The 27152-nt window shown below is 39.8% G+C and overlaps 1 protein-coding gene across 3 annotated transcripts; it reads left to right on the top strand.

Moving 5' to 3' along the window:
- The first annotated feature begins 1369 nt into the window (after nucleotides 1–1369).
- On the top strand, nucleotides 1370–27146 carry CLCC1 (chloride channel CLIC like 1). Of its 3 annotated transcripts, none has more exons than XM_031457727.2 (11): nucleotides 1370–1503; nucleotides 12065–12214; nucleotides 12604–12705; nucleotides 14799–14906; nucleotides 17395–17616; nucleotides 17862–18002; nucleotides 19211–19304; nucleotides 20771–20868; nucleotides 21148–21294; nucleotides 23109–23450; nucleotides 24851–27146. In XM_031457727.2, exons 2-11 carry the CDS (start codon nucleotides 12086–12088, stop codon nucleotides 25124–25126), a joined length of 1659 nt encoding a protein of 552 aa, XP_031313587.1. In that variant the 5' UTR covers nucleotides 1370–1503; nucleotides 12065–12085; the 3' UTR covers nucleotides 25127–27146. The 3 variants fall into 3 exon arrangements, with proteins under 3 accessions (XP_031313587.1, XP_064344859.1, XP_064344858.1); XM_064488789.1 differs by lacking the exon at nucleotides 1370–1503 and adding an exon at nucleotides 9628–9703; XM_064488788.1 differs by lacking the exon at nucleotides 1370–1503 and adding an exon at nucleotides 9707–9725.
- The last annotated feature ends 6 nt before the right edge of the window (nucleotides 27147–27152 follow it).

Genomic DNA, 27152 nt, shown 5'->3' with positions numbered 1-27152 from the left:
CAACAACCCCCCCAAAATTAAAAAATGGGCAAAGGATTTGAATAGGTATTTCTCCAAAGAAGATAGACAAATGGCTAATAAGCACATGGAAAGATGCCCAATATCACTAATCACTAGGGAAATGCAATTGAAAACCACAATGAGATACCATCTCACACCCAATAGGATGGCTCCTATCAAAAAACAAAATAACAATGTTGGCAAGGATGTAGAGAAATTGGAACTCTTGTACACTGTTGGTGGGAATATAAAATGGTGCAGCCATTGTAGAAAACACTATGGTGGTTCCTCAAAAAACTAAAAATAGAATTACCATTTGATCCAGCAACCCCACTTCTAGGTATGTGTACTCAAAATAACTGAAATAAGGGTCTCAAGATACTTGTACACTGATGTTCATAGCAGCATAACTCACAATAGCCAAAAGGTGCAAGCAACTGGAGTCCAACAGATAAAATGGATAAACTGTGGTATACAATACAATGGAATACTATCCAGCCTTTAAAAAGGAAGGAAATTTTAATATATGACATGTATGATCCTTGAGAACATTATGCTAAGTGAAATAAGCCATTCACAAAAAGACAAATACTGTATGATTCCACTTATATGGGTACCTAGAGTAGTCAAATTCATAGAGACTCAAAGTATCTTTGGTGGTTGCCAGTGGCTAGAGGCAGGGAGGAAATGATGAACTGTTTAATGTGTACAGAGTTTCAGTTTTTCAGGATGAAAAGATTTATGGATATGGATAGTTACACAACAATGTGAATGTATTTAGTGACACAACTATACACGTAAAAATGGTTAAGATGGTAAATTTTACTGTCAGGTGTATTTTGACTTAAAAAATTACAATAAGCAACATGCACACTCAGGTGTACTACATTATACACCAAATTTTAACACACTTAAACTTGCTGCCAACTTTTGTGTACACCTCTCATTTCCTCCTAGTGAGTAAAAATCATTATTTCCTCTTTGGAGAATTTTCTGAGCATGCAAAAGGCCAGTACTTAAAGACAAAATCAAGACTTAAAAACTTCCAATTACCCCATAGTGTACCCTGCACCCTCCCCCCGCCAATATACAGAACTATAGTTATTATTCGTTATGCCCCATTTTAAAAATTATGCTCGAAATAGGTTTCTGGGTTGTACTGCAAATGTTACACATTCGAGAACTTATAAAATAAATCGATACCAAGAAAATACGCTTCGCATTCCTTTTACGTATTTGGCTTCTATGCAAGATTTCTCTTGCACGGAGTTCGGCCGATGAGGGTGAAAACAAGCCAACGGAGGCCGGCCCCGCCCCCTCGGCGGGCCAATCAGCTGCGCGCCGGAGAGGGGCGCACAGCTGCCGGCCGAGCGAGTCGATGAGGACGCGTCGGAGGCGGGTGCCGCTGGAGCGCCAGGCGGCTCGGGAGGCGGCTCGCCATCTTCTCTAGGAGCTCCGGCAGGTGTCCTGTCTCCCTGGAGAGGCAGGCGGGCGACCCGAGACGTGAGTCCTCGCGGTCGCGTGTGTATGTGCAGCGCGCAGGGCTGCGGTTCGGCCCTGGCGGGTCCCGCGGGCTGCGGCGCAAGGGAGGCCGGGGGCGGTACCAGGGGCGGGGGCCGCGCTCGCCCGGGTCTGCGGGGGACTGGGCGCTGCGTCCTCCCTGGCGGCGAGCGACCTGTCACCCTCTTATCTCTCGGGCCGGTTGGCGGTCTTATCTCTGGTTGCCGCCGTCTTACGCGGTTCAAAGAGCGGCCTAGGGAAAAGGGGCGAGAAATGCAGAGCGAGGCGCGAGCGAACGTTGAATTTTGTTGACTTAAGTTATCTCTGGAAACTTTAAGCACAGTTTGAACAAATGCTGGCAGCAGAATGGCTCGGATTTGGTTGTAGTTAAGTTTTAAAAACTCCAAATTAATTTGAATGTTGAAAGTTAGAGATGAATATTTATGAGTAGGTGGTGAAAAACAATGACGATTTTCCTCTGTGATAGTGGTTACGAAAGTGTGGTCCCAAGACGAGCTTCATCATCATCATCAAGGAACCGTTAGAAATGAACATTCTTAAATATGAGAGCCAGGGCTCCAGGAAACTACACACACACACGCGAACTAAATCGCAACCCCCTGACTTATGCCGTGCTATATATATCCTAGGTTAATACAGAAGTGGACTCTGTTACCCAAGTTAGTTTTGTCTTTCTCATTTCACTTGTAAATTCATTGAAATCACCTACTTCTCTTTTATGCCGATTTCCACTCAGTGACTTGAAGTCTCCTTGGAGATCTGTCTTTTTGGTAGCTATCCAGTCTAGTCGCTCCTGTTACAGCCCATTCCTGGTATTTTTCCCGCTTTGTAGAGGGGATCCCGCAGTTTCTCCTTCACCCTCGGAACAGCCCCTCAAGCCCACTAGCATCTTGCCTTGGAGAGGCCGTTTAGGTAGAGCCAGCCTGGGTTTGACCAGCTACTAGCTTTGTGATTTTGGACAAGTTACTTGTTTTTCTAATCTATAAAATGAAGATAACAATACTACTGCTTTCAAGAGTTCTTGTGAGGATTAAATGAACGAAAGCATGTAACAGTGTTTGGCAAGTAGTAATCAAATACCAGCTATTATAATTATATAGTAATTTGATATTATTGGTGCCAAAGCCTGACACAGATGAGAAAAATGATTAAAAGAAATAGAACTAGGGGAGAGAGACTATTACTGACAGAGTCACAGGTGCCACCACTGAACTAAACCAGCATTGGATGGTTACTTTCCCTTAACACTTTGCTACCTGGGAGGGTCTGTGGGCCAGCATCTCTGCCATCACTAGGAGATTGTTAGAAATGCAGAATCTCCGGCCCACCTGAGACTTAGTCAGAATTTGTTTTTTAGCAAGATCTCGACCAGGTTTAGACGCAGCTTTGTTTGGAGGAAGTGTGAGATCACTTGTAAGATCTCTTAAGGAGCTCCAGCCTGACATCAGTGATTGCAGGGATTTGGCAGGAGGGCCTGACTTTGCAGCTGTTTCCACTATACCACTTCACCTGGTCTTCCATCATTTCTGCATTGCTAATCCCTACTGCTGAATCTGCTGATCATCATTGGAGAAAGTAACATAGTTGCCAATAGCATGACTTTGTGGGGGTCATAGTCAAAACTCAGCTGCTGACAGCCTTTTGATTCCTGTCCCTTTGTGGAATTCCCTGTATAGGGCTGTTTTTCCAAATCTCCATTTTCTGTCACAGTCTCCGCAAGAAAAGAGACACTCCCAACTTTCTAATGGACTTTTTTGTTATCCTCTTGATATCATATGATAATGTGAACTCCGAGCTTCTCTTCTTTTTGCTTTAGAAAATTTATTTCCATCTTTCCTCATTTATGTTAATGAAGTCATGTAAAACCTTGTTGCCTATGAAAAGCCTTTCCTATAGCCTTGATTCCATTCACTGCTCTTTTCCAAGTGTTTGCTTGGTTCAGACCCTCCCCCTTGTCACCTACTTAGTTCTTAACTGCTTAGAATTAGGCTTCCCCCTTTTCTAAGAAAGTCATTTAGAAGATAACCAACTAATCTACTAGTTCGGTGGCTTTTATTGGACTTTATTTTTCTCAGTTTCTCTGAAGTATTTAATATAGTTGACTAATACCTTCTTGCAGTTAAGCCCCTCTTGGTCTCTACACTGTGGTTTTTAGCTTGCTTTCTATTGCTCTTATTAGTCTTCACTCCTTTTGTATTTGGGTCTTCTCAAGGCTTCATTCCTTAGCTTTTTTTTTTTTTTTTAATTCAAGCCTAGTCAGTTTACAATATTGTGTCAGTTTCTCATTACAGCATAATGTTTCATTCGTACATGAACATACACATACTCGTTCATGTTCTTTTTCACCATAAGTTACTACCATCTATTGAATATAGTTCTCTGTGCTATACAGTATGAACTTGTTGTTTATCTAATTTATATATATTAGTTAGTATCTGCAAATCTCAAACTCCCAATTTATCCCTTCCCACCCCATTTCCCCCTGGTAACCATAAGTTTGTTTTCTATGTCTGTTTCTGTTTTGTAAATAAGTTCATTTGTCTTTTTTTTTTTTTTTAGATGCCACATATAAATGATATCGTATGGTATTTTTCTTTCTCTTTCTGGCTTACTTCATTTAGAATGACGATCTCCAGGTCCATCCATGTTGGTGCAGATGGCATTATTTTGTTCTTTTTTATGGCTGAGTAGTATTCCATTATATAAATAAACCACAACTTCTTTATCTAGTCATCTGTCGATGAACATTTAGGTTGTTTCCTTGTCTTGGCTATTGTATATAGTGCTGCTGTGAACATTATGGTGCATGTATCTTTTCAAATTAGAGTTCCCTCTGGATACATGCCCAGGAGTGGGATTGCTGGATCATATGGAAGGCCATTTTTAGTCTTTTGAGTAATCTCTATACTGTTTTCCATTATGGCCACACCAAATTGCATTCCCACCAGTAGTGTAGGAGGGTTCCCTTTTCTCCACACCCTGTGCAGCATTTATCCGTTGTGGACTTTTAAGTGATTCTGACTGGCCATTCTGACTGATATGAGGTGATACCTTGCTGTAGTTTTGATTTGCATTTCTCTAGTAATTGGCAGTATTAAGCATTTTTTATGTGCCTATTAGCCATTTGTATGTCTTCATTGGAGGAGTGCTCATTTAGGTCTTCTGCTTATTTTTGGATGTGGGGTTTTTTTTGTTGTTATTAAGTTGTAAGAGCTGTTTGTATATTCTGGAAATTAAACCTACGTCAGTCACATCATTTGCAAATATTTTCTACCATTCTGTAGGTTGTCGTTTTGTTTTGCTTATGGTTTCCTTTGCTGTGCAAAAGTTCATAAGTTTAGTTAGGTCCCATTTGTTTATTTTTGTTTTTATTTCTATTGCCTGGGTAGACTGCCCTAGGAGAACATTGCTAAAATTTAGGTTAGATAATGTTTTGCCTTCTTTTAGGAGGTTTATGATGTCCTGTCTTATGTTTAAGTCTTTAAGCCATTTTGAGTTTATTTTTGTGTATGGAGTGAGGGAGTGTTCTAGCTTCATTGATTCACATGAGGCTGTCCCCCTGACTTAACTCTTCTTTCCCTCAATCAAGTGTACAGTATCCAGTATTTCTAAGTGTGTCTAGAGCGTGACAGGGATCTTAGGCCGCCTTTCCCATCCTCACTGTTATCTAGTATTTGGGGTTTACCTCTTTAAACATAAAAAGTTAGGGTTTTTCTTTTGAACTACCAGTTGTTTACTAAATTTATCAGTATATTTGATGAGTTCTCGTGCTCATTGTTGTTTCTTTTATTCACACCTTTCCTCATTGAGGTGAAACTTCTTTAATGTATCAAGAGTCAATGGTTTGTAGACTTCATTAATTTTTTTTTATGTCTGAATAAATCTGTATTAGTTTTCTACGGGCACCACGACAGAGCAGCACAGACTGGGCAGCTTAAGCAACAGGAATTTATTTTCTCGCAGTTCTGGAGGCTGGAAGTCCGAGATCAAGGGGTTGGCAGCATGGGTTTCTGCTGTGGCCTCTCTCCTTGGCTTGCAGGTGGCTGTTTTCTCCCCGTGTCTTCACGTCATCTTCCCTCTGTGTTCAAATTTCCTCTTGTAAGAATATGAGTCATACTGGATTAGAGCCCACACTCATGGCCTCGTTTTAACTCAGTTACCTCTTTAGAGACCCTACCTCCACATATTCTGAGGAACTGCGGGTTAGCACTTCAGCGTGTGAATTTTGGGGGAGGGGTACAATTTAGACCATGACAGTATCATCATTAGTCTTTGCCATGGGGAGAAAAAGAACTTTTGTAAAATGTGAAATACACATACAGAAAAGTGTGTAAATATAAATGTTCACTTTAGCAAATTATTAAAAAGCAAACACCTATGTCACTACCATCCAGGTTAATAAGTAGAATATGGCCAGTGTCCCAGAAGCCCTCCAGCTCCTTTTCCGTCATCTCATGCTTGGTCTCAGAGGGGAGCACTTCAGTATTCACCACCAAGTCTAGTGCCTGCTGTAAGACTCCATCTGACCAAGGTTTCTGTTATTCCTGGGCTGTTAAGTGTTTGTTTTGTTTTAATGTTGAATGAGTTTATCCTGTTTCATTCTTGCTATTGGTTTTGGGGGCCTTCTCTTTTTTCATTAATCTTACTATAGGTTTATTAATTTTATTAGTCATTTCAAAGAACCAAGTTTTGGCTTTGTTATCTTCTCTATTACATGCTTTTGTATTTATTAATTTTTACTCTTTATTTTTGCACTGACTCCTTTTCCATGTTCTTTCTCTGGCCTCCTGCTCATGCACTGATCAGCGCTGTGCTGAATACTTGAGGCGTCTGTTCTCACACCAGTCCTCTGATACACACCAGGTGTCCTCCAGTTCAGTTCAGTTCTGACACTAAAACTGTCCAGAATTAGGCACATCCCACAAGTTAAGGGCCATGTCCTTTGCAAGACTTTCCTCACATCAGATGCATGTCTTGGGGGCCACTTGCACTTCTGACTAACTGGCTGTAGATTTGGGGGTTCCCACAACCCCAACAGATTGCATAATTCGCTAGAATGACTCACTGAAAGAACACACTGAAAGCAGTACACTTACAGTTTTATTATAAAGGATATAGATCAAGATCAGCCACATGAAGAGACACATAGGGCAGAGTTTGTGGGGGAAGACGCAGCGCTTCTGTGTTCTCTCCTCATAGAGTCCAGGCGTGTCACCATCTCAGCACATCAGTGTGTCACCAACCAGGAGGCTTCTCTGAGCCTCAGGGTCTAGAGTTTTTATCAGCGTTTCAGTCCATAGACTTCCCTGATTCCTTGGCCTAAAGATTGAACTCAATCTCTAGCTCCCCTCTCATCCTCAGAGATCGGATGGCTGGAAGTTCCAACCCTCTAGTCATGAGCCTGGTCTTCCTGATGGCCCTTCCCCAACCTGAAGCCATCCAGGGTCCACCGTGAATCAGCTCATTAGCATAACAGGCAGTCCTGTCCCTCAGGAAATTCCAAGGGTTTCTGAAGGAACTGAGGACAAAAACCAGATAATCTCTATTGTATTTCAGGGGCCCTCTGCAGATCTTTGGAGGTCTGTCTCTGTGCGGCTTTCTCCTGTGAACTCCAGCTGCCTTGGTTTCTGCAGACTCTCAACTCCATCTCCTCAGAGGGCCTTCTGGGCTCTGTCTGAACTCCCCCTCGGGGTGCCTATGGCCTGGAAACTCTTCTTAAGACAGTAATCCAGGGCAGTGGAGGGGCTTTCCATGTTTGTTTCACATCTTTTAGGGACCACCATTCTTTCTTGTCTGCTGTCCAGTGTCTTGAAAACAGTTTCATTTATTTTGTGCAGAGTTCTTGGTTGTTCAGGCAGGAAGGTAAATCTGGTCCCTGTTACTCCATCTTGGCCAGAAGTAGGAGTCCAGGGAGTGCTTTGGAGCACGGAGTCACTGTGTCATCTTGACCCAAAACCTCTGGCTGAATTCTTCCTTTATTCCTGTGTCAGGCTCTTGTCCCTTCCACTTCGTTAAAAGCTGCTGTACCAAATCCAGTGGTCAGTTTGTTGCCCTCTGATCACCTGATCTTTCAGCAGCATTTGATGTAGTTATCAGTTCTTTTCTTTCTTCACTTGTCTCCTGGAATATCAGCCTCTCCTGGTTTTCCTCCTGCCTCACTAGTACTCATGGTCAGTGTCTCTTGTCTGCTCCCCCTCTTCTTTCTGACCTCCTAGTGTTGGCATGCCCCAGGGCTCAGGCTTTTATCTTAATAATAGAGCACCCCATGATCTTATCTAGTCCATGACTTTAAACCCCATCTACATCCTGATATTTCTGTAGCCACACTTCTCTCCTTAGCTCCGTGCTGTATATTGGACATCTCCACTTGGGTATCAGTAGACATCTGAAATTGACGGTGTCCAAAACAGAACTCTTGATCTGTCAGAACTTGTGATCTGCCCACCTCAGTGTCCCTCAGTCCTTCCCATTCTCCCAGTTGCCCAGGTCACAAATCTAGATGCCATTTCAATCGTCTCTTGTCCCTACTTATTATGTCCAATTTACCAGCAATTTCTGCAGTGTATTTCTGTATTAGGATAGCACAAGATGGTGTTTAAAAAAAACAAAAAACAAAAACCTTCAAATCTCAGGACTTAACCATAAAAGAAATTTGTGTTCACATGAAAGACATGTTCCCACTCAGTGGGTGGCCGTGCATGGGGTTGTTTAGGGTCCCATCTCCTTCCATAGTTGGGCTGCCCTCCCATAGGGCTCAGGGTCCTCCCTGTTCCCTGCTGGGGCCGGGGTGGCAAGGCAGCCACAGGATCGTGCACGGGAGGCTTTCATGGCCCAGACCTGGATGTGGTGTGCATACCCTTCCACTGCTGTTGCACTGGCCAGGACTTAATTGTCACATACCTGACTGGAAGAGAGGCTGGGATATGTAGTCACCATGTGTACAGAAAGAAGAAGGAATATGCTTGGTGACCTGTTAGCTGTTCTTTGCAACATAATGTAATGTCTACCTCAAATTTTAAAAATCTGATCATTCCCCATCACCTTCATTGCTGTCTTAGTTCATGCCACCTTCATCTCTCAGCGGGACTACTCATATCCTCCTTACTAATGTCCTGCTTTTGTTCTTCTGTTCCCGCCAGCACATAGTAGCCATAGTGATTTAGTTTAGAACGTAACCCAGATTCTATCACTTCTGTGCTTAAAACCCTTAAGTGGCTAGCTTCCTGTTACATTTAGAGTAAAAACTACTCTCGTTACTGTGGCCGATTCCCTCACTGCACCCCACCCCCACCCCCTGCCCCAGCTAGCTCATTCACAAGACCCAGTTGTTCTGACCTTCTTGCTTGTTCTTTGAATGCTTCAAATTTACTCCCTACTTGTGCCTTTATACTTGCTATGTCCCCTCTCTGAATGGTCTTTTCCCAGATCTTCCTAAGGTTATTAGCTTCTTGTCATTTTTCTGCTTAAATGTTGTGGTTATCTACCACTGTGTAACAAACCACCCCAAAGTTTAGGGGCTTTAAACAACCATTTTATTACCTCTCATGATTCTGTGGCTTATGGAGCTTCACTGGGCTCCGCTGGGTAGTTATTTTATTCCATATGCTGGTGGCTAGATCACCAAGTCAGCTACCAAGGGATTGGATCAGAACCACCAAGATGGCTCATCTACATGGCTGGCCATTGATGTTGGCTGCCAACTGGAGGCTTAGTCTGCCCCGACACATGACCTCGCCATGTGGCTTGGCCTTCTCACAGCGTGGTGGCTGAGTTCCAAGAGCAAGCATTCCTAAGTGATAAAGTAGAGGCCGCTGATCCTGGTATAGGTTAGGCCAGGCCCTGGCCACAGTATTTTGGTCAAGTAGTCATATGGCCAACCTAGATTCAGGGGGAGAGGAGATAAATTCCGTCTCTCAGTGGGGGAAATGACGGAGAATCCGAGGCCACCTTTCATCCAGTCAGAGGGCTTCCCCAAAGCACCTAGCGTCACCTAATCCATCTGCACCATTGTCTTGCTTTGCTTTATTTTCCTCAGAGGACTTACCACCATCTGAATTTTTTTTTTTTTTTTTTTTTTTTGCCAGTTTATTGACATCTCCCATGAGAATGTAAGCTTCTTAAAGAAGACCTGGCCTATTTTCCTAGTAGCCCTGCCACTTAAGCAGTGCGCAATATCCAGCAGGTATTTAGTAAATGTTGAACAAGTGAGTGCTGAACTCTTTCCCCAAAGTGTATTCTCTTTCGGAATTGCCTTTTTAAGTTAACATATCACCATTTTCTTTGTCAGGAGGCCTTGGAATCTTGGAGTCATGTCTGCCATTGTTCTTTCTTTCCTTCTACGTGCGTTCAGTTGCTGAGGCCTGTAGGAATAATCTTTAAAACATGCCCTGTGTGTTCTTTCTGTCCTTGTTACCACTGCTCATTGAGACCAACATCCTTTTTCTACTTCAGCCTCCTTGTTGGACCCTCTGAATCCAGTTTTTTCCTCATTCTGTACGCTTAATGCTAGTTTCATCTTCCCAAAATGTAGCTCCCATCACCCTTGAATGCTGCTGTTAGCAGGTGAAGTTAGTCATAAGCTTTTTACTCTGGCAGAGTTTGTGCAGCCCACCTCTCCATTTCTGTGCTCCACCACATCCGTCCTCACGTTTCCAGTTTCTGAGATGTACACTGTGCTCTTCTGCCTCTGCCCCTCTTTATCTCGCACTTTCAGAATGTTACCCATCAAAGTCCATCTCCCACGCCCATTCCTCCATGAAATCTTCCGTTTCTGCAAGTCAGGTGTCCTTCATCCTTTGAGCCCCTAAGACCTTTTGGATCCCTGCTGAGGCTTTGATCATTTGCATTTGCTGCTTAATGAACATTTACTGAATGTCTTTCACATGCCAGCCCCTGGGCTAGGCATCAGGCTTGGAGAGGTGAAGGGGGCAAGATGGAGAGGGAGTTGGGAGGGGGAATTCAGTAAGTTGTTACCTTCCCTGGGGAAGTTGACATTATAGTGCAGTGGTTTCCTACCTTCATTGTGTGATGGAACCAGCTGAGGAGCCATAAAAATCCCAGTGCCTATGTCTTACCCCAAGAGATTCTGATCTAAGGGTCTGGGATGTAGCTTTTATTTTAATAAAAGTAAAGAGATGTCATTTTTAATTTAAATTAAATAGCCACATGTGGCTAATGGCTACTGTATTGGATAGTGTTGAATAGAGGAGTTATTAAGTGTTGAAATGATTTGAAATGATTCTGGCCAAGAAGTGGCTAATCTCAGAATGTGTTATGCTACAAGAAGAAACAGAGTAACTAGGAACACGAAAGAGTGTTTGATTTGGCCTGGTGTTACTTTTATTCCTGCAGCTAGACTGTGAGTCATTGATGGCTTTCTTGTCTTGGAACTCCCTTACCTGATTGTTATTCCCAGGAGGTATAAGAGAGGCTGTCCAGCAGCCCATTTTGCAGTAATGGAAATGTCCTACGTCTGCACCGTTCAGTTTGGCAGCCACTAGCCACACATGGCTATTGAGTGCTTGAAATGCAGCTTAGTAAGAATGAGGACCTGATTTTTAATTTAATTTTAATTTAAATAGCCACATGTGGCTAATGGCTACTATATTGGACAGTGTTGAATAGAGGAGCTATTAAGTGTTGAAATGATTTGACAGTGATTTTACGCAGAGGCTTGGATGAAGCATGCTGTTTCCTCTGATTATTTGAGAGTTCGGCCACCTCATTTGAATCTTAATTTTGCACCTCTTTAATGTCTCATTTGTTAAAAAAAAATGGGGGATGAGGAAGGTTTGATTAGAATGTGTTTTTTTAAAAGTTTTACTGAGAAATGATTCACCCATTTAAGTTGTACAGTTCAATTTTAGTATATTCACAGATATATATATATATATATAAACTGTTACCACAGTTAATTTTAGATAGCTTTTCATCACCTCAGAAGGAAACCCTCTACCTTTCAACTACCACCTCTCTGTCCCTTATTATACCCTCAGCAGCTCCAATCTACTTCCTGTCTCCATAGATTTGCCTATTCTGGACATTTCATATGAATGGATCATATAATATATGGCCTTTGTTTGGTAACTGACTTCTTTCACATAATAATGTTTTCAAGATCCATCCATGTTGTAGCATGTATTAATACATCATTCTTTTTTATGGCCTCATAATATTCCATGTATGAATATGCCACATTTTATTCATTCATCAGTTTATGGACATTTGGGTTATTTCTACTTTTTGGCTATTGTGACTAATATGGCTATAAATGTGTACAAGTTTTTGTGTAGACATAGATTTTCATTTCTCTTGGCTGTATACCTAGGAATGGAATTACTGAATCATTTTGGAAAATCTTATTTTTTGGTCTCAATGAGAAAATGTGTGCATGTGTGTATGTGTTTAATATGCAAATACCATTTTACTGAGTATTTTTATCTCAGTTATTATTGGGAAAACATTATCTTAGCACTGGAAGGAAGTAGATTGTTTTTATCGCAAAAAAGTTCCTTCTAAAAATAATTATGTTTCATTGTATTAGTTTCTTTAGCCTTCATGCAGGATGCTGTGTTCTTTGCTCCTTTGCGAGTGTCTGTGGTTGATAACTGCCTATGGTCATGATGATGACTGGATTGACCCCACAGACATGCTTAACTATGATGCTGCTTCAGGAACAATGAGAAAATCTCAGGTATTTAAAAAATGTGTGTGTGTGTTTAAGACCTTATCAGTCCTACGACGGAAATAGTGCAATTTTGTTACTATTTTACACAGAGCAAGGAGTCCATGCTTAGCAATCATGAGAACTTCCCGATTCTTAGTCTAAGATGAGTTCAACCCCATCTGGTTATTTCTGTTTCAGATTTAAATGTAAAGCCCATCAAGGAGCAAACTAACTTGATTTTGGTTCCTCACTGGTAGATAAATTTAAGGCTCTTATTTTTTTGGTGGTTTAATACAGTTGAAGAATATAATGAGCAAAGTCATAAAATGATGAAGCCAAAATTTTAGTCTTCATTAACTGTAGGTTATTTTTACAACTGAACTATAAAGACAAAATCTCTCTCCACTTTGCTTTAGGTGAAACATGGTATATCAGAGAAACAGGAGGATAGTCCTGACGCGTCATGTGCTGATGAGTTGTCAGAATGCTACAGCAAACTTGATTCTTTAAATTATAAGGTTAGATTTTTTTCATTCATGATTTTTATATTATATATAGTATGTTAAATTGCTCCGTTTTCCTGTCTTTGCTAATATTATTTGTGTTTCTGTCTAAAGTAAAATTTACATACATATGATTTTTTTCTTTAGTTACTCTAGCCTTGATTTCTCTTTGGTTACTCTGGCCTTGGTTTTTTAAAATAGTACTTTCATTTTCCTGTAATAACATTTAGCTCTCACTATGTTGTAATTATTTCTTCACGAGGCTGAAAATTTCCTAGGGCAAGAAATTGTTTTGTTCATCCACGATTCTCTATCACCTGGTGCAAAACTCCCGACAGACGTAGCAGATGAAGCATTGGCTCTGGTACCAGCTTATAAGCATTAAGAGTTACTCTTACAAACACAAGGGATTACTGTAATTTAGTGTGTGGTAGCTGTGTCTTCATTTACTCAGTCCTTTCATTTATGTGACTAGAGTTTATGGGAAAGGAAATAAGTCAAGATTGTTAGAGGGTTTGATCTTCATGCTTCATGGTTTTCAGCTTTAAAATTGCTGAAAGTCATCAGGAAAACTGCTAATCAGGGTGCAGTGCTGCACATGTGTTCCTCATTTGTTGCCTACTTGCCTTTTGCAAAGAGAACCCATAGAAATAGAGAAAAGCTTATGCTGCGAGAGTCCACCTGTTGGTTGTGAGGGAGCGTGAGCTGGTGGCACTGGGGAGGGGGCCTCAGGTCGGGGGACGGCAGAGGTCCAGCACCTGAAGACTCAAACTGAGGCAGTGACCGGGGTTGAAGAGAAAAGTGTTTGGCCTTTCCATGGTAGAATAGGGGAGTTGTGGTGGCTGAGGTAGGAGGGGAAACAGATAGGGAAGAGCTGGAGTGAATGAGGGAGGTTTCCAGCTAGAGACTTGCTCCAGCTGGGGAGGGCTTGTTAACTGAGATCCGGATAAATCCCAATTCAGATCTATAAGCAGCTGCTTATGGTTCTTATCAAATGTGAATGTTGTCTCACCCAAGTGCTAGCAGAGAAATGCCCGGATAAAACTTGCCTCAGTTTAACTGTTTTGTGGTGTAGTGAGCTAATATGGCTGCTCAGTAGGAAAAGCAGAAATGGCTTTTTACAGACCATTTTTGTGACTTTGGTTGAAACGTTGTAAAAACGCTATTGGTAAAATGGAGTCTTGAATCCTTATGTCTTTTTAAAAAAAAGTTTCTCTTAAAAAGAAATTTAAAAAATTTTAAGGTTTGTAAACCTTTCCTGAAAGCAGAGGAAACTGCCACGTGACTTCTCTAGTGTCTTTCTATCCTGAGTCTGCGTGTGCTGCTCAGTTACTGTCATGTTTATTGCCTGAAGCCCATTTCAGTGCTCAACTCAACTTGTAGTCCACGCTCAAGTAAACAATGGAAATTGCTTAACACAGGGTCTAAATGTCTGTAAGATGTACACTACCCTCACTCAGAGGTTTGATCGCTGGGGTGTTTGTAGAGTTAAGTTCAGGGGAAGACTATTCTAATGAAGAATTCTGTGCTGAGGGGGTGGCATGTATCGGACACCCTGCAGAAGCCATGGTTTCTGCCTGCGTGAAGCATCTCATGTGGTAGGGGATGATCAGTTGTTGACAGGAAAAATTAATAAAAGGCCAGAAGTTATAGGCACATTCAAGAAATTCTTTGCTGGGTCCATCCTTTCATCTTCTGGCTTCATCCTGTCTCTGTTTCTCTTTCTCTGTCCTCTCTCCATTTTTTTCTTTCTACCTTTCCCTTTTCCTTTCATTCCTTTGTTAAATCACCACTTTGGAATTTGGAAGAGGCAGATGTTCCACATCTCTGCCTCCTTGCCTTGTGATCTTCAGCTTTAAAATTGGTGAAAGTCAGCAGGAAAAAACTGCTAATCAGGATGCAGTGCTGCACATGTGTTTCTCATTTGTTGCCTACGTGCTGATTGCAAAGAGAATCCACAGAAAGCTAGCAAGATCTATGTTTTAGTGCAAGCTTGATAAAGATAACCATCTCCTTACCTTGATCTTGATGGGGCCACCAGGCTAGAAACTTGACCCTTACATTAAACTTTGACACTAACTAATATTGTATTTCTTTTGTGGTTGCAGATTGATGAGTGCGAACAGAAAAAGAGGGAAGACTATGAAAGTCAAAGCAATCCTGTTTTTCGGAGATACTTAAATAAGATTTTAATTGAAACCAGAAAGCTCGGACTTGTGAGTGTTTGATGATGTAATGCTAATCAGTGTAGTGGATATTTTCGTTGTTTATTAATTTCAAATTGTGTCAAGCAGTGATAAAGCATCATTATGGTTCAGCAGAGGATACCTGACTCACCCTTTTACCAAAACCTTTTCGTGCAGGACTGAAAGTAGCAGCCTGCTTTGCAGTGGTTTGGCCAAAGGCAAGTGAGCAGTGCAGACCCCTCCTCTTTTTCTCATAGTTCATGGGGATTTACTTACTCAGCTGTGCACTGCTGTGTTGCTTAATTTGTTGCAGAAAAACGTGTTACAGCTTGGTGTTACAGCTCAGTTATGACAGCAACCTGGATTGGGACAAGAGACCAAACAGCACTCGGAGCATTGGAGACCAGCAGGCCCAGAGGAGTTAACACTCCAAACTCTGGACCCTGTCTGTAGGTTTACACAGGCTTTTATAGGCTGCTAGTTTACACTTTGCAACATCATATGCAAATAAGGTATAACAAAAGTTGACTAATTAGGAACAAGCTTTGTAGAAATGGACCAATCAGGAGTGAAGGAAATAACCAATCAGGCGTGAGCTCAGGGAACCAATAGAATTTTAGCGGTAAGTTCCACTTTCCTAGAAGTAAGCCATTTCAGAGGCAAAAAGTGAGACAGTGCCTCTGGGCCAGGGAACTGGATGGTGCTGGCAGAAGAGTAGTGGCCCTGCCTGGGGGGGTCCTGCCAGTCTTTTTTTATGGGGCCTTCCCACCTCAAATTGAGTTGCGGGGTCACCAGGAAGGTTTTAAATTTGCTGTTTGAACTTTACTGAACAGTTGGAAACTTAATGAACTCGTGGCTTGGTAAGGAATTCTATCCCAGTACCTTACTTCTTGCTTTCTACCACTTCCACATTTCCTTATTCGGATGATGTAATATCATTATATATTGAGAAAGAGAGAAATGTGTTGTAAGTCATTTTCCCCCCTAGCTGTTTACTGTGGCAAGGGATACTTTATAGGATTACATATTATGCACATGTTCCTTATGATTAATGTTAAGGTTCTATTTTTTAGAGTTATTGTTTACACTTTGGGGAGTCAAAACATCAAGGAAACTTAAAGAAAAGGAGTGTTAGATGAATAATTTACTGATCCCACCTTATTTTGGGAATGTAAAGGAAGATGTACTCATATGTGCCCCCTTCAATTCAAGTCTTACAACTGAGTGAGAAGTGGAACAGAGAATATTTTATAGATGAGGAAACAGATGGAGCCAGAAAATACCCAAGATGGAGATACTTGGAATATTTAGTTTCTGGTTTTTTAAAAATATTAATCAATGACTGCTTTTTAGTACTTTCTGATGATTTGTGATATTTACATGAAACTTTGGTTTTTCTCAATTTATATTTTTTGATATAAATATCTGGATTTACTGTTAGAGAAAAAAGAATTTTCTCTTACTTATATTAACTGGTTATGTTTATAGTGATTATGCTAACCTGAACTCACCCTAATATAGTTGTGAATGTCATGTATGTTCATGGAAACCCAGTTTTTGCTGCTCCTTCGGATCCCTTTTGTTTTTTATTTATAATACTGCAGATTTTAGGCTGTTTGAAAACTGTCAGCAAATGAAAAGTCATAAACTGAATCATAAAATAATGAGTTTATCCTCATTATTTGTGGATTCTGTATTTTTTAATTTGTCTATTTACTAAACTTTATTTGTAACCTCAGAATCAGTACTCATGCTTTTGTGGTCACTCTCAGACATGCGCAGAGCAGCCATCCTTTGAGTTGCCTGATGAGCCCATTCTCAGCTGAGGTGGAGCCTGGCCCTGTTCTGCCTTCTTGTTTCAGCTCGCATGCTATAAACAATTCTCATGGTCTCTTTAGTGACATTTTTCAGGCTTTTTTTTTTTTTTTGCTGAGTAAGAATCTCCCAGATGTAGTGCTGTCTAGTGTTCCTAAGCACAGGAAGTCTGAGATGTGCCTTAGAGAAGATTCCCTTGTTAGATAAGCTTAGTTCAGTCATGGGGCACAGTGCTGTTGGCTGTGAGGTCAGGGTTAAGGGATCAACCGTATATATTAAGGTGTCTTTAAAGAAAACATTAAAAGGTTATGTATTGATTGGTTGATGGAAATGTGCTTGCAGGAACCTAATCCTGTATTTCCTGTAGGAACCATGGTTCAGTGTTTGCTGATTAGGGTTCAGTTGACTTTATAGAACACAACTACTGCAGATAGCAAGAATCAACTGTATTTTACTAAAATGTACAGTGAGTTACTTTGCATAAAGTTTTATAATTTTTGAAATGTTTTTCACACGTATTATCTTTGGTTTTCTTGTTGGCCTGTGAGACAGACAGGTATTATTACTTATTTTTAACTATGAAATATTGTGAACTAATTATATATTTAATTCCAAATTAGTTTTTGTCTTAAAATGTTTCATTGAGTAATATAACAATGAAAATCTCCTTTTCTGGTTTTATTTTTTGGCAAATTTAATTCAGCCTGATGAAAACAAAGGTGATATGCATTATGATGCCGAGATTATCCTTAAAAGACAAACCTTATTAGAAATACAAAAGTTTCTCAATGGAGAAGACTGGAAGCCAGGAGCCTTGGATGATGCACTAAGTGATATTTTAATTAATTTTAAGTTTCATGATTTTGAAACATGGAAGTGGCGATTTGAAGACTCCTTTGGAGTGGACCCATATAATGTGTTTATGGTAAGATGGGACGAGGGGGACATGATTAACAGCTTTTTTTTTTTAATGCTTTAAAAACTCCACTATAATTATGTTAAGAACTCATACTGTGTCAGTAATACTGGATTGAAGAATATGCAGCAAAGTGGTACAAATGATTTTGTGTATTTGAGTCCAGTTCTTTTGTTTTTGCTGATGGTTCGCATTTTTTGGTGGGGAGGATGGCTTGGCAGTGACTCTTCTCTCTGCTTCCTCCTGTTTTTGAGGTGCTTCTGTGTCTGCTCTGCATCGTGGTGTTAGTAGCTACCGAGCTGTGGACGTATGTTCGCTGGTACACCCAACTGAGACGTGTTTTATTCATCAGTTTTCTCATCAGTTTGGGATGGAATTGGATATATTTATATAAGGTATTAAATAGCCAAAGGTTTTACAATTAAAAATGTTATTTCATAATAAAAGACCATTTTGAGCTAATCTCAGGTGAGGGTGGGAGGCCGTGGTTAGAGATGGTGTTGGTGAGGAAATTGGCACCTGCTCAGGTGAACTTGATTTTTTGGGGTCCTTGACCAGTTGGGAAAAATGTGCAGTCCTTATTTTCATAATCCCACTCCTGATGATGGGGGGCATCTGGACAGCTAAATCAGAGTAGAACTAGGCAGACGCATTTGAAAAATGCTTATGTAGATAATTTGGGGTATATCCTTTTATTCTTTGCTAGAAATGATACCAAAATATTTTTTTTAAGTTAGGTTATTTTCTAAATATAAAAGTGATGTATTCATGGTAGAAAATAAAGGAAAAATAGAACAATACAAAGAAATTTAATTTTTAAAGATGGACTATAATTTTATCACCTAGAGATAATCACTATCGATATTCTGAGGTATTTCTGAACTTTTTTCAAAATTTTAATTCTTTCAAAGTTGGGACCATGTTGTACATAGAAATTCAAAAGAAGCACTATTGTTCCTGTCAAAGGAGCAGAATCATTGAAGGGAATTTTAGACCTTTTTGGCAGGGTGAGTCAGGTGGCCAGCTGTTTCAGTGCGTTTATCTGGTAAAACATTGTGATGCTTTCCCTTAACCTTTGCTCTAAGTTCTGTGGCTTCTAGAACTAATTATTTATTAGAGGAAGGAAGGTTGTTTGGTTGAATATTATTATCTCAGTGATTTCCCCCAGGGCTTTGATTAATAAAATATATATTGGTCATTTGTGCTGAAAACCATAGTAAAACACCATTTTGTCATGAATTGTAAAAGAAAATGCATGGTCATTTAATATGTATAGCTTTATTTTGGGGCATGATATGAGCTATGTTTGAACTAATTTTTAAAACAATCTTTTTAGTAAAAAGGTTTTCCTTCCTCATCATAATTTACAAAGAAGGCAACTGTAGTTAGTTCTTTCTCTTTTCCTGTTGCATTATGAGTGTTTTGCCGTGAGCTGAAAAGAGCTATTCTTTTAAAAATAATATATATTTTTTTCTATGAAAAAATTTTAAATAATCCAGTTTGGACAAATAGTGAAGACACACTCTGGACTGAGGTTTTGAGGGTGGAAGGCATAACCTTCCTTGTTAGCAGCATTTCACAGCTCCCTTTTGGTGTTGGTCAGCTAGCCTTCGCCCAGCATCAGGCCGAAGTTGCCAAGATGGAGCCACTAAGTAATGTGTGTGCTGAGAAGATGGAGTGGACTGGAAGTCTCTGGGGTAAGTTGTTGGTTCCCTGGGTCTTATTTTGAGTAAATTTCTGAGAATGAGAAAACATATTAATAATTACAAGAGACGATAAAATGCCAGAAGGAGGCTTTCCATGACTGAATCTTTGGTATCAGGACAAGGGGAGTCTTAGGTTTCAGACCAGTGACTTCTGTGTTCATGTAATGTTGCAGGAACGGTATTATCTGCTCACTCTGATACTGTCTGCCTCCCTGTATTCGACTGTGAAGGACCCTGGGCTCACTTTGGCTCATCTAGTCCTTAGCATGGTGTCCAGCATGTTCTAGGTCCTCAACACAGCTTTATTAGAGAAGTGAATCAGTGTACATATAAATTAATTTGCATCTTTGATTTAATCTCCTTATATTGACTTATGACATCTTATAATGTAGCTTGACTATACTCTTTAATTAAGGGGGAAATTATTTTTTCTTTTTCCTACAGATTTTATAAACATTCTCATGAATGTTGACTGCTTTCGGTTACATATGTCTAATAGTGGGAATGGTTTAATGATCAAAGGCTCTGTAAATGCAAGTCCATATTGACTGATACAGAATAGAATTTCAGCAGCAAATGAGGCTGTCCAAAATTAATTTTTTAAAAAAAGTTATGGTTAACCATTATATATAAAAATAGATAAAAAACACATTTCTTCTGTATAGCACAGGGAACTATATTCAATATCTTGTAATAATCTTTAATGAAAATGAATATATGTGTGTATATATATATATGTGGGCATGACTCGAACATTATGTTGTACACCAGAAATTGACACATGGTAACTGACTGTCCTTAAAATAAATAAATGGCCTTAAAAAAAAGATATGGGAACTAAACCAATCCAGCCTTGCTTCCTGGCTTCAAGGAACAATTCAGTGCCTCCTGGAGCTCATGTTAGTACATAATGTACATTTATGATTTAGAAAAAGCGGGAGAACTAATGTTCTACGTTCTTTTTTTGAAAAGTAAGTACTGACTTTTTAAATTGAAATTTTATTGAGATAGTTGTAGGTTCACAGGTAGTTGAAAGAAACAATACAGAGAGATCCTGTACCCTGTACCCATTCCCCACACTGGCACCACTTTGCAGAGTTGTAATAGGGCAGTATCGCAGCCAGGATACAGGCCACCAGTCTTACTCAGATTTCCCCAGTTTTACTTGGACTCCCTTGTGTGTGTAATGAACTGCTTTTAATTACTTTTTAGAAATCTTCATAAAATATTTTATGTGTATAAGACTTGTATAATTTGAATAGATTTTAAAAATATTTAGGACATATGATAAAATTAAAAAAATCACTATTACTGGGAGTCTATTTGTAGAACAATTTGAAATTGATTGGGGGCTGTGGGGGAGGGAGAGTTAACACCAAAATACTGTCTTATCTGGGAATGAAATGTGACTTTTTTGTCTTAATGACTCAATGTTTTTTGTCTGTTTCTCTAAATAGAATGGTTTAGAAGTTCATGGACCTATAAGGATGACCCATGCCAAAAATACTATGAGCTCTTATTAGTCAACCCTATTTGGTTGGTCCCACCGACAAAGGTTAGAATGTATTTTTTAAAAGTTACCTATACAAACAAGTAGAAAAAAATACATGTTTTTGAAGAATTGTTAGTGCTTTTTACAGTCATTTTGCTAATAATAAACCTTTGTTCTAGGAAAAAATACTTCCACTACACAGTGATCTTTACATTAAAAGCATATGATAGCATTTACATTTATGGGATTTCATAATTAGAGCACAGTCAATTTTGGCTTACTCTATGTGCCTCAGTTGTTTGAGGGGGAAAAAAATTAAGTTACTTTTATCTTATGTTTTAGGCATTTGCAGTTACATTCACCAACTTTATCACAGAGCCCCTGAAGCATATTGGAAAAGGAACTGGTGAATTTATTAAAGCGCTGATGAAGGAGATTCCAGTGTTACTTCAGATTCCAGTGCTGATAATCATGGCATTAGCTGTCCTGGTTAGTATATAACACTGTTGACACTTAACAGGATTTTCAGAAAAAAGGCAGTTCTAAAATTAGGTTTCTTTTATGTTGTAAATCAGGCTAAATCGTGCTTAATGGTATGAAATTATATATATGTACACACACACACACACACACACATACATATATATATTATTTTGAGGGGAGGTAATTAGTTTTATTTATTAGTTTATTTACTTGCTTATTTTTTAACAGAGGTTCTGGGGATTGAACCTAGGACCTTGTGCATGCTAGGCATGCATTCTACCACTGAGCTACACCCTCTCTCCCCTGAAGTGGTATGATTTTTAAGTGGTAGATGCTTATTTATACTTATGTGTACATTCCTCTAAGCAAGGAAATGGTTCTGAAGTTTGATTGTAGATGTCAAAACAGTGATTTAGAATACCTTTTAAGATTTGTTCTTTAAACTTCGTGAAGTTGTTTGAAATCAGTTATGTCCTCTTTGACAAAGGGGGCCTTCAGTCTTGAGTTTTGGCCACACTGAGAAGAACACTGGGTTTAACATAGAATCAGAAAGGAATGAAGAAGGGGGTGGGTGTGCCGAGAAACAATTTGGGAATCCAGGAGCAGACGTTTATTCAGCAGTGTTACACCATTACTCTTCGTTCATCCATGGTGTCTTCAGCTTTTTTGGGGTTGATTTTCAGCCCTTACCGCAATAAAACAGTTGTCCCATAAAACAAAATGTAAAGAACTCAGATGTGCCATGGGGAATTAGTAAAGAATTGTCTTCCCTGACGATGCTCTGTTTACCTCAGAATTGCTTCTGTTTTGTTTTTGCTTTTTGGCTTGTGATTGGGACTCATTGGTTTAGGGGAATGGTGTTGCTAGGTGACATCAGTTGTATAATGTACTTAGTTAGTCTCTGAAACTGAAATTATAAGCCCCTTCATCTACTTCATCTGCTGCCTTAAAAAAGGCCTTTTGCTGCTCTGTCATCAAATAATAGTATCTCTAGGACAGTGGTTTTCAAACTTTTTGTCCTCAGGACCTTTTGTATTCTTAAGAATTGAAGACCACAGAGAACACTTGTTGGTGGGTGTTTTATTTATTGATATTTACCAGACATTTTTAAAATACAAGTATACACAAGCCCACAGTGAATGAGCCACAAGAGTGAGGAAGTCACTCTAGCCCCACAAGACTCTGCTGTACGCTCACAAGACGAGAATGAAGGAGACTGATGTCATTGCATTATGAAAAGTTTTGACCTCACAGATTCCTGAGAGTCTCAGGGGTCCCCCAGGGGCCTGTGGGCCATACTTGGAGAACTCCTGCCTAGTTTTTCCTATGGAATGTGACTCAGAACCTATTGAATTTTAGCTAAAGCTAAAGCAAGTTTGTATTTATTAAAACAAACAAAAAAGCTAAAAAACCTACAGGAGAATGTTTACATAATGATATATAACTTTAAATAATTTTCAGCATTTACCTTACATAATGGGTGTGGCTATAGACAATATATGAGCAATTATCTGACAATTAGCACTCCCTAATTTAAATTTCTAGGCTTTACCTGTTGTTATGATATAATTCAGTCAAAATGTGTCCAACTGATTGAAATGTCTACTTAATACTTAGCGATTTTACAAATTTTGTTGGCTGCTCTGGCCCTGTATTAAAGAAGAGACTGCTAATGAAAGCCCAGTGGAACTGACATGTTTGTGCCTATAAATGCCACAAGTTAAATTACATAATTTTGTTGGTACTGAGGAAGGCACCTCATAATTTCGTTGTAAGTCAACCATTAAGTACTCAGGAAGGTGCATGTCTTTTCCTTCTAGAGTTTCTGCTATGGTGCCGGAAAATCAGTTGATCTGCTGAGACACGTGGGTGGTCCTGAAAGCGAGCCGCCCGCGGCACTTCAGCCAGGTGAAAGACGCCGGCAGCAGGAACTTGATTATAGGCCCTATGGTGGAGCAGGTGATGCAGGTTTCTACTATAGGAGCCAGATTGGCCCCATTGAGCAAGGCCCTTATAACAAAACATATGAGGGTGGAAGAGATGTTTTGAGAGAGAGAGATGTTGACTTAAGATTTCAGACTGGCAACAAGAGCCCAGAAATACTTCGGGCATTTGATTTACCAGGCGCAGATGCAAGAGAGCATCCCAAGGTGGTACCCAGTGTAAGTTAGCAACTGTTTTATTTTGCTCTCCCTTCATACTAGGCTTAAGTGCTTCCTATAGAGCTTTTGCTTAAGTGTTTTGACTCTAACTTTACTTTCATGGCTAATTATATCATTAATGATATAATTATTCACTCTCTCTGTCCCCCTTTCTGGTCAAAAGTTAGTCCAGCCTCCTCAGAAGAAATGAAATTTAATTTTTATGTGAAATACTATATAAGAGTAATTTGTTAGAACAGATGGTAATTCATATGAAATTTCATAGGAAACCAACAAGTGAGCATGACTGAAATTTCTACCTTTGAAGAGATCGGAGGGAAGACCTCACTGAAGGCCTGGAGCCTTAGGGAGCCTGCAGGAGAGCCCTGGAGCCTTATCTACATGAGGAGGGAGCTGGGGAAGGCTCAAAAACCTTGCTTTCCCAAATCTTTCATATCGCTGGCTGGCTAGACTATTTTCTGTCTGTGGAATGGCAAGGCCTCTTTTCCACCATTATTGGCCACGGACATTACCATTTCTGTTTGAGAGGAATTTGTATTTTCATTTGCAGATGTAAACCTTTGAGAAATAGTAATAAGCACAATGGAATTTAGGAAATTGTTAGAATCCTTTATGTGGAGTTCCTTATAAGAAACATACCTCCATGCATCTAGAAAATTAAGATGTTCCTTTCAGCTTTAATAGTTAATGGTTATCTGTCACTCATCTCAAAAATTGTCTCGAGTTCCTGGCTTACTTGAAGGAAAAGCCAAAGATACCATGATGGCCTAGGGCTTCCCTCCTCCTGCTCTCCCTCCCTGCTTCGGCCACAAGGGCCTCCTGACTACTCCTTGAACTCAGCCTTTGTACTTGCTATTCACTGTCAAGAATGCTGTTCCCCATATATTCATATGGTTCATTTCTTCAAGCCTTCACTCACATCACCTTTTCAGACCACCCTGATTTAAACAGTAATCCAACCCCCTACCCCAGCATGATACTGCTAATTTATTGCCTGATTCTCTTCCCAGCCTAAATGTCAATTCCAGAGAGGGCAGGGATTTTTGTCTCTTTGGTGTCTGTTGTATGCCCAGCACCTAGAACTTAATATATACTCTGTAAATACCTGTGGAATGAATTATTCTCACCAGGTAAGAGGAGTTTACAGTACTGGGCACTAGTCCTCCTCACCCTTCCTAAGCTAGGTACTGGACCACCTAGCGTATCCCAAGTGTCCCACTCCTCCATGTACAGTTCCGTGAGGCTTACTAATTTGTATAATTACAATCCAGCACTGGAACCAGGACTTGAAAGAGTTGAAAGTTTGCTATAACAGATTTGTTTGGGAACTTACTAAACACGTTTATTACAAAACTTCACATTATGTTAAACAGTGAACACTGTAATTCTCTACTTTTTAGCATAAATCACCTGTTTTGGACACAAAGCCCAAAGAGATTGGTGGAAACCCAGAAGAAAGCACACCTACAGAAAACCGCACTGAAAGCAGCCACTCTGATAAGCCTGTCTCTGGCCAGAATGTATCAGAAGAGAGTGTGGAAGCGTCCCCTGCAGTGGAAAAGGCCCAGCTCAGGACTGTTGCCCCAGGCAGCCCAGAGGAAGGCAGAACGCCCAGCCCAGCAAGCACCGCAGTGGGACTGTGTGGAAAGGATCCGGACGACGGCCCGTGTGGCTAGAGGAACACAGACACGGAGCACATCTGTGAGGTCGACTTTGGGTTTTATGAAGTATACTGTTCCCAGCTATTTCCTCTTCTCTTCAAACATTCTGATATTTACTACCCAGGTGGCAACTTTAATATTTCTTACTGACAATCAGAATTAACAAACACACATGTATCTGTTTAATTTCTTCTTTGATATTAAGATGCATCCCATAAAGTTTTAAAGTGTTAATTTTGGAACAGGATCTCATAGGTGAACATATGGCAGGCATTAATGATTTTGAATAATTTAAAAGGCCAGTTTGAATTAGAGGACTTTGAAAAGGAAGTTCTATTGTTTACAGGCATATATAGGAACCAACTCACCAGAGTGTGTGTTGCCTAGTGGAAGTCCTGTTAACTTTAGTTAACAGAATAATCTGTTAGTTGTGCATTGGACTGAAAGTGTTTCTGAAAGTGGTAGGTACTCAAAAACGACTTTTAAGGAAAGTCACTGTAGTCAAGCTTACCTCTTCCTGCACTTCAGCATCTTAATGCAGCCACAGAGTCTGCATCACCAGTGTCGATTTGTCTCGTGTAGGCTGCCCCACAGATCAGCCTTCATCTCAACTCTTACAGCGTTACTGGGCCTGCTTCCTTATCCCGCCTTTAACTTTATCCTTATCTAAGACAGAGCTGAAGATTGGCAGGGGGATTTAGATTATACAGCTTGTTAAATTGGTAATCTCAGTTTTACACATTTTGAGAATACCTTTATTCTTTCCCCACCAAATGAAGTGCATAGGCTTTCTAAGACCCGTGTTCCTTGCACTCAGAATCCCAGCAATTGAGATTGTTAGGCATTACTATATCTCATTTATATTACACTAAACCATATTGTGCAAGACATACGAAGTTCTCATTTTTAGAGATCTATACAAAGAGAATAAATACCATGATAAGGTAGAGTAGGGTGTTTTTTTAACCCTAGGCAGGTGATTTAATCAACATTTTAAATTACTCATTTTTAAAACTATTCCTCATTTTAAACTTAAAAAAAAAGCAATTTATAAATTTTGCACAAGACCTAGCTAGGAAGCAAATTGTACACATATTTGGGTATCCTTTGCTTTAACCTTCACACTACAAGTTATATTCAGCTGCTTATTAAAAATGATACCAGTCAGGAATAGTCTTAAAATATTCATGCAGGCATTTCTTTCAGAAAAAAGGTGTATTCAAAGCATTCACTTTTTGATGTTTTTTACATGAAATGCAGAATACCCATTTTTGGCTCCCAGAAGCATCACTTAGATGCCTGTAACAATTTTATGTGTTAATATTATTTTATAGTTTAATGTTGCAAATATCTTTAATATTTCATCAGGAAGGTAATTTTTCCCAAGAAATGCAGAAGGATTTTATATAAAACTTTCTAACACAGTAGGCATGTAAGGATGCCTGCAGTTTGGGATAGGTTTGTGAGCATCAGTGCATATCAAGTCCTCTAGTGGCCAGGCCCTTTCACACTGATGGGTGAATATGCTCCCAAGGTGCTAGTCGTCCTCTGAGCTGTGATCGGAATCTCCAGTGAAATGAATGCCTCAGTTGATAGACAGTAACTATGAGAGCAGAGTTAATGCTGTTTTGCACTTCTGACTGCTTTTATCAATCTAAAAATGAATCTTTAAAAGAAAATTTAAGTTCACATTTGTATTCTTTCATTACAGATAACCATTTGGGGATGGAATCTACTTTGACAGCTAGCAAGGCAACAAGCTACTGCTGTTGAAAGATGGCAGCAGTTCAGGGAAGACTTATTAAAGTAAATGGAACATATCAAGGCTAGTTTATAACTAGAAGAAATAGGCTTGTTTATTGTCTAGCCAATATTTATCATTAAAATCAAGGATTATAGTAATAAGCTTATAGGGAAATCAGAGTGGGGTAGATAGCTTTTTAAAAGCAATTTTTAAGTGGAATAGATAAGGTTGAATGTTTACAGGGTCTAAGAACACCGTATACACAAAATAAACCCTTATTTTTACATTGTTGTGGTT

Source organism: Camelus dromedarius, chromosome 9 (assembly GCF_036321535.1).
Source record: "Camelus dromedarius isolate mCamDro1 chromosome 9, mCamDro1.pat, whole genome shotgun sequence".
Taxonomy (NCBI): Eukaryota; Metazoa; Chordata; class Mammalia; order Artiodactyla; family Camelidae; genus Camelus; species Camelus dromedarius.
Note: the sequence above shows the minus strand (reverse complement) of the source record. Positions and strands in the feature narration are given on the sequence as shown.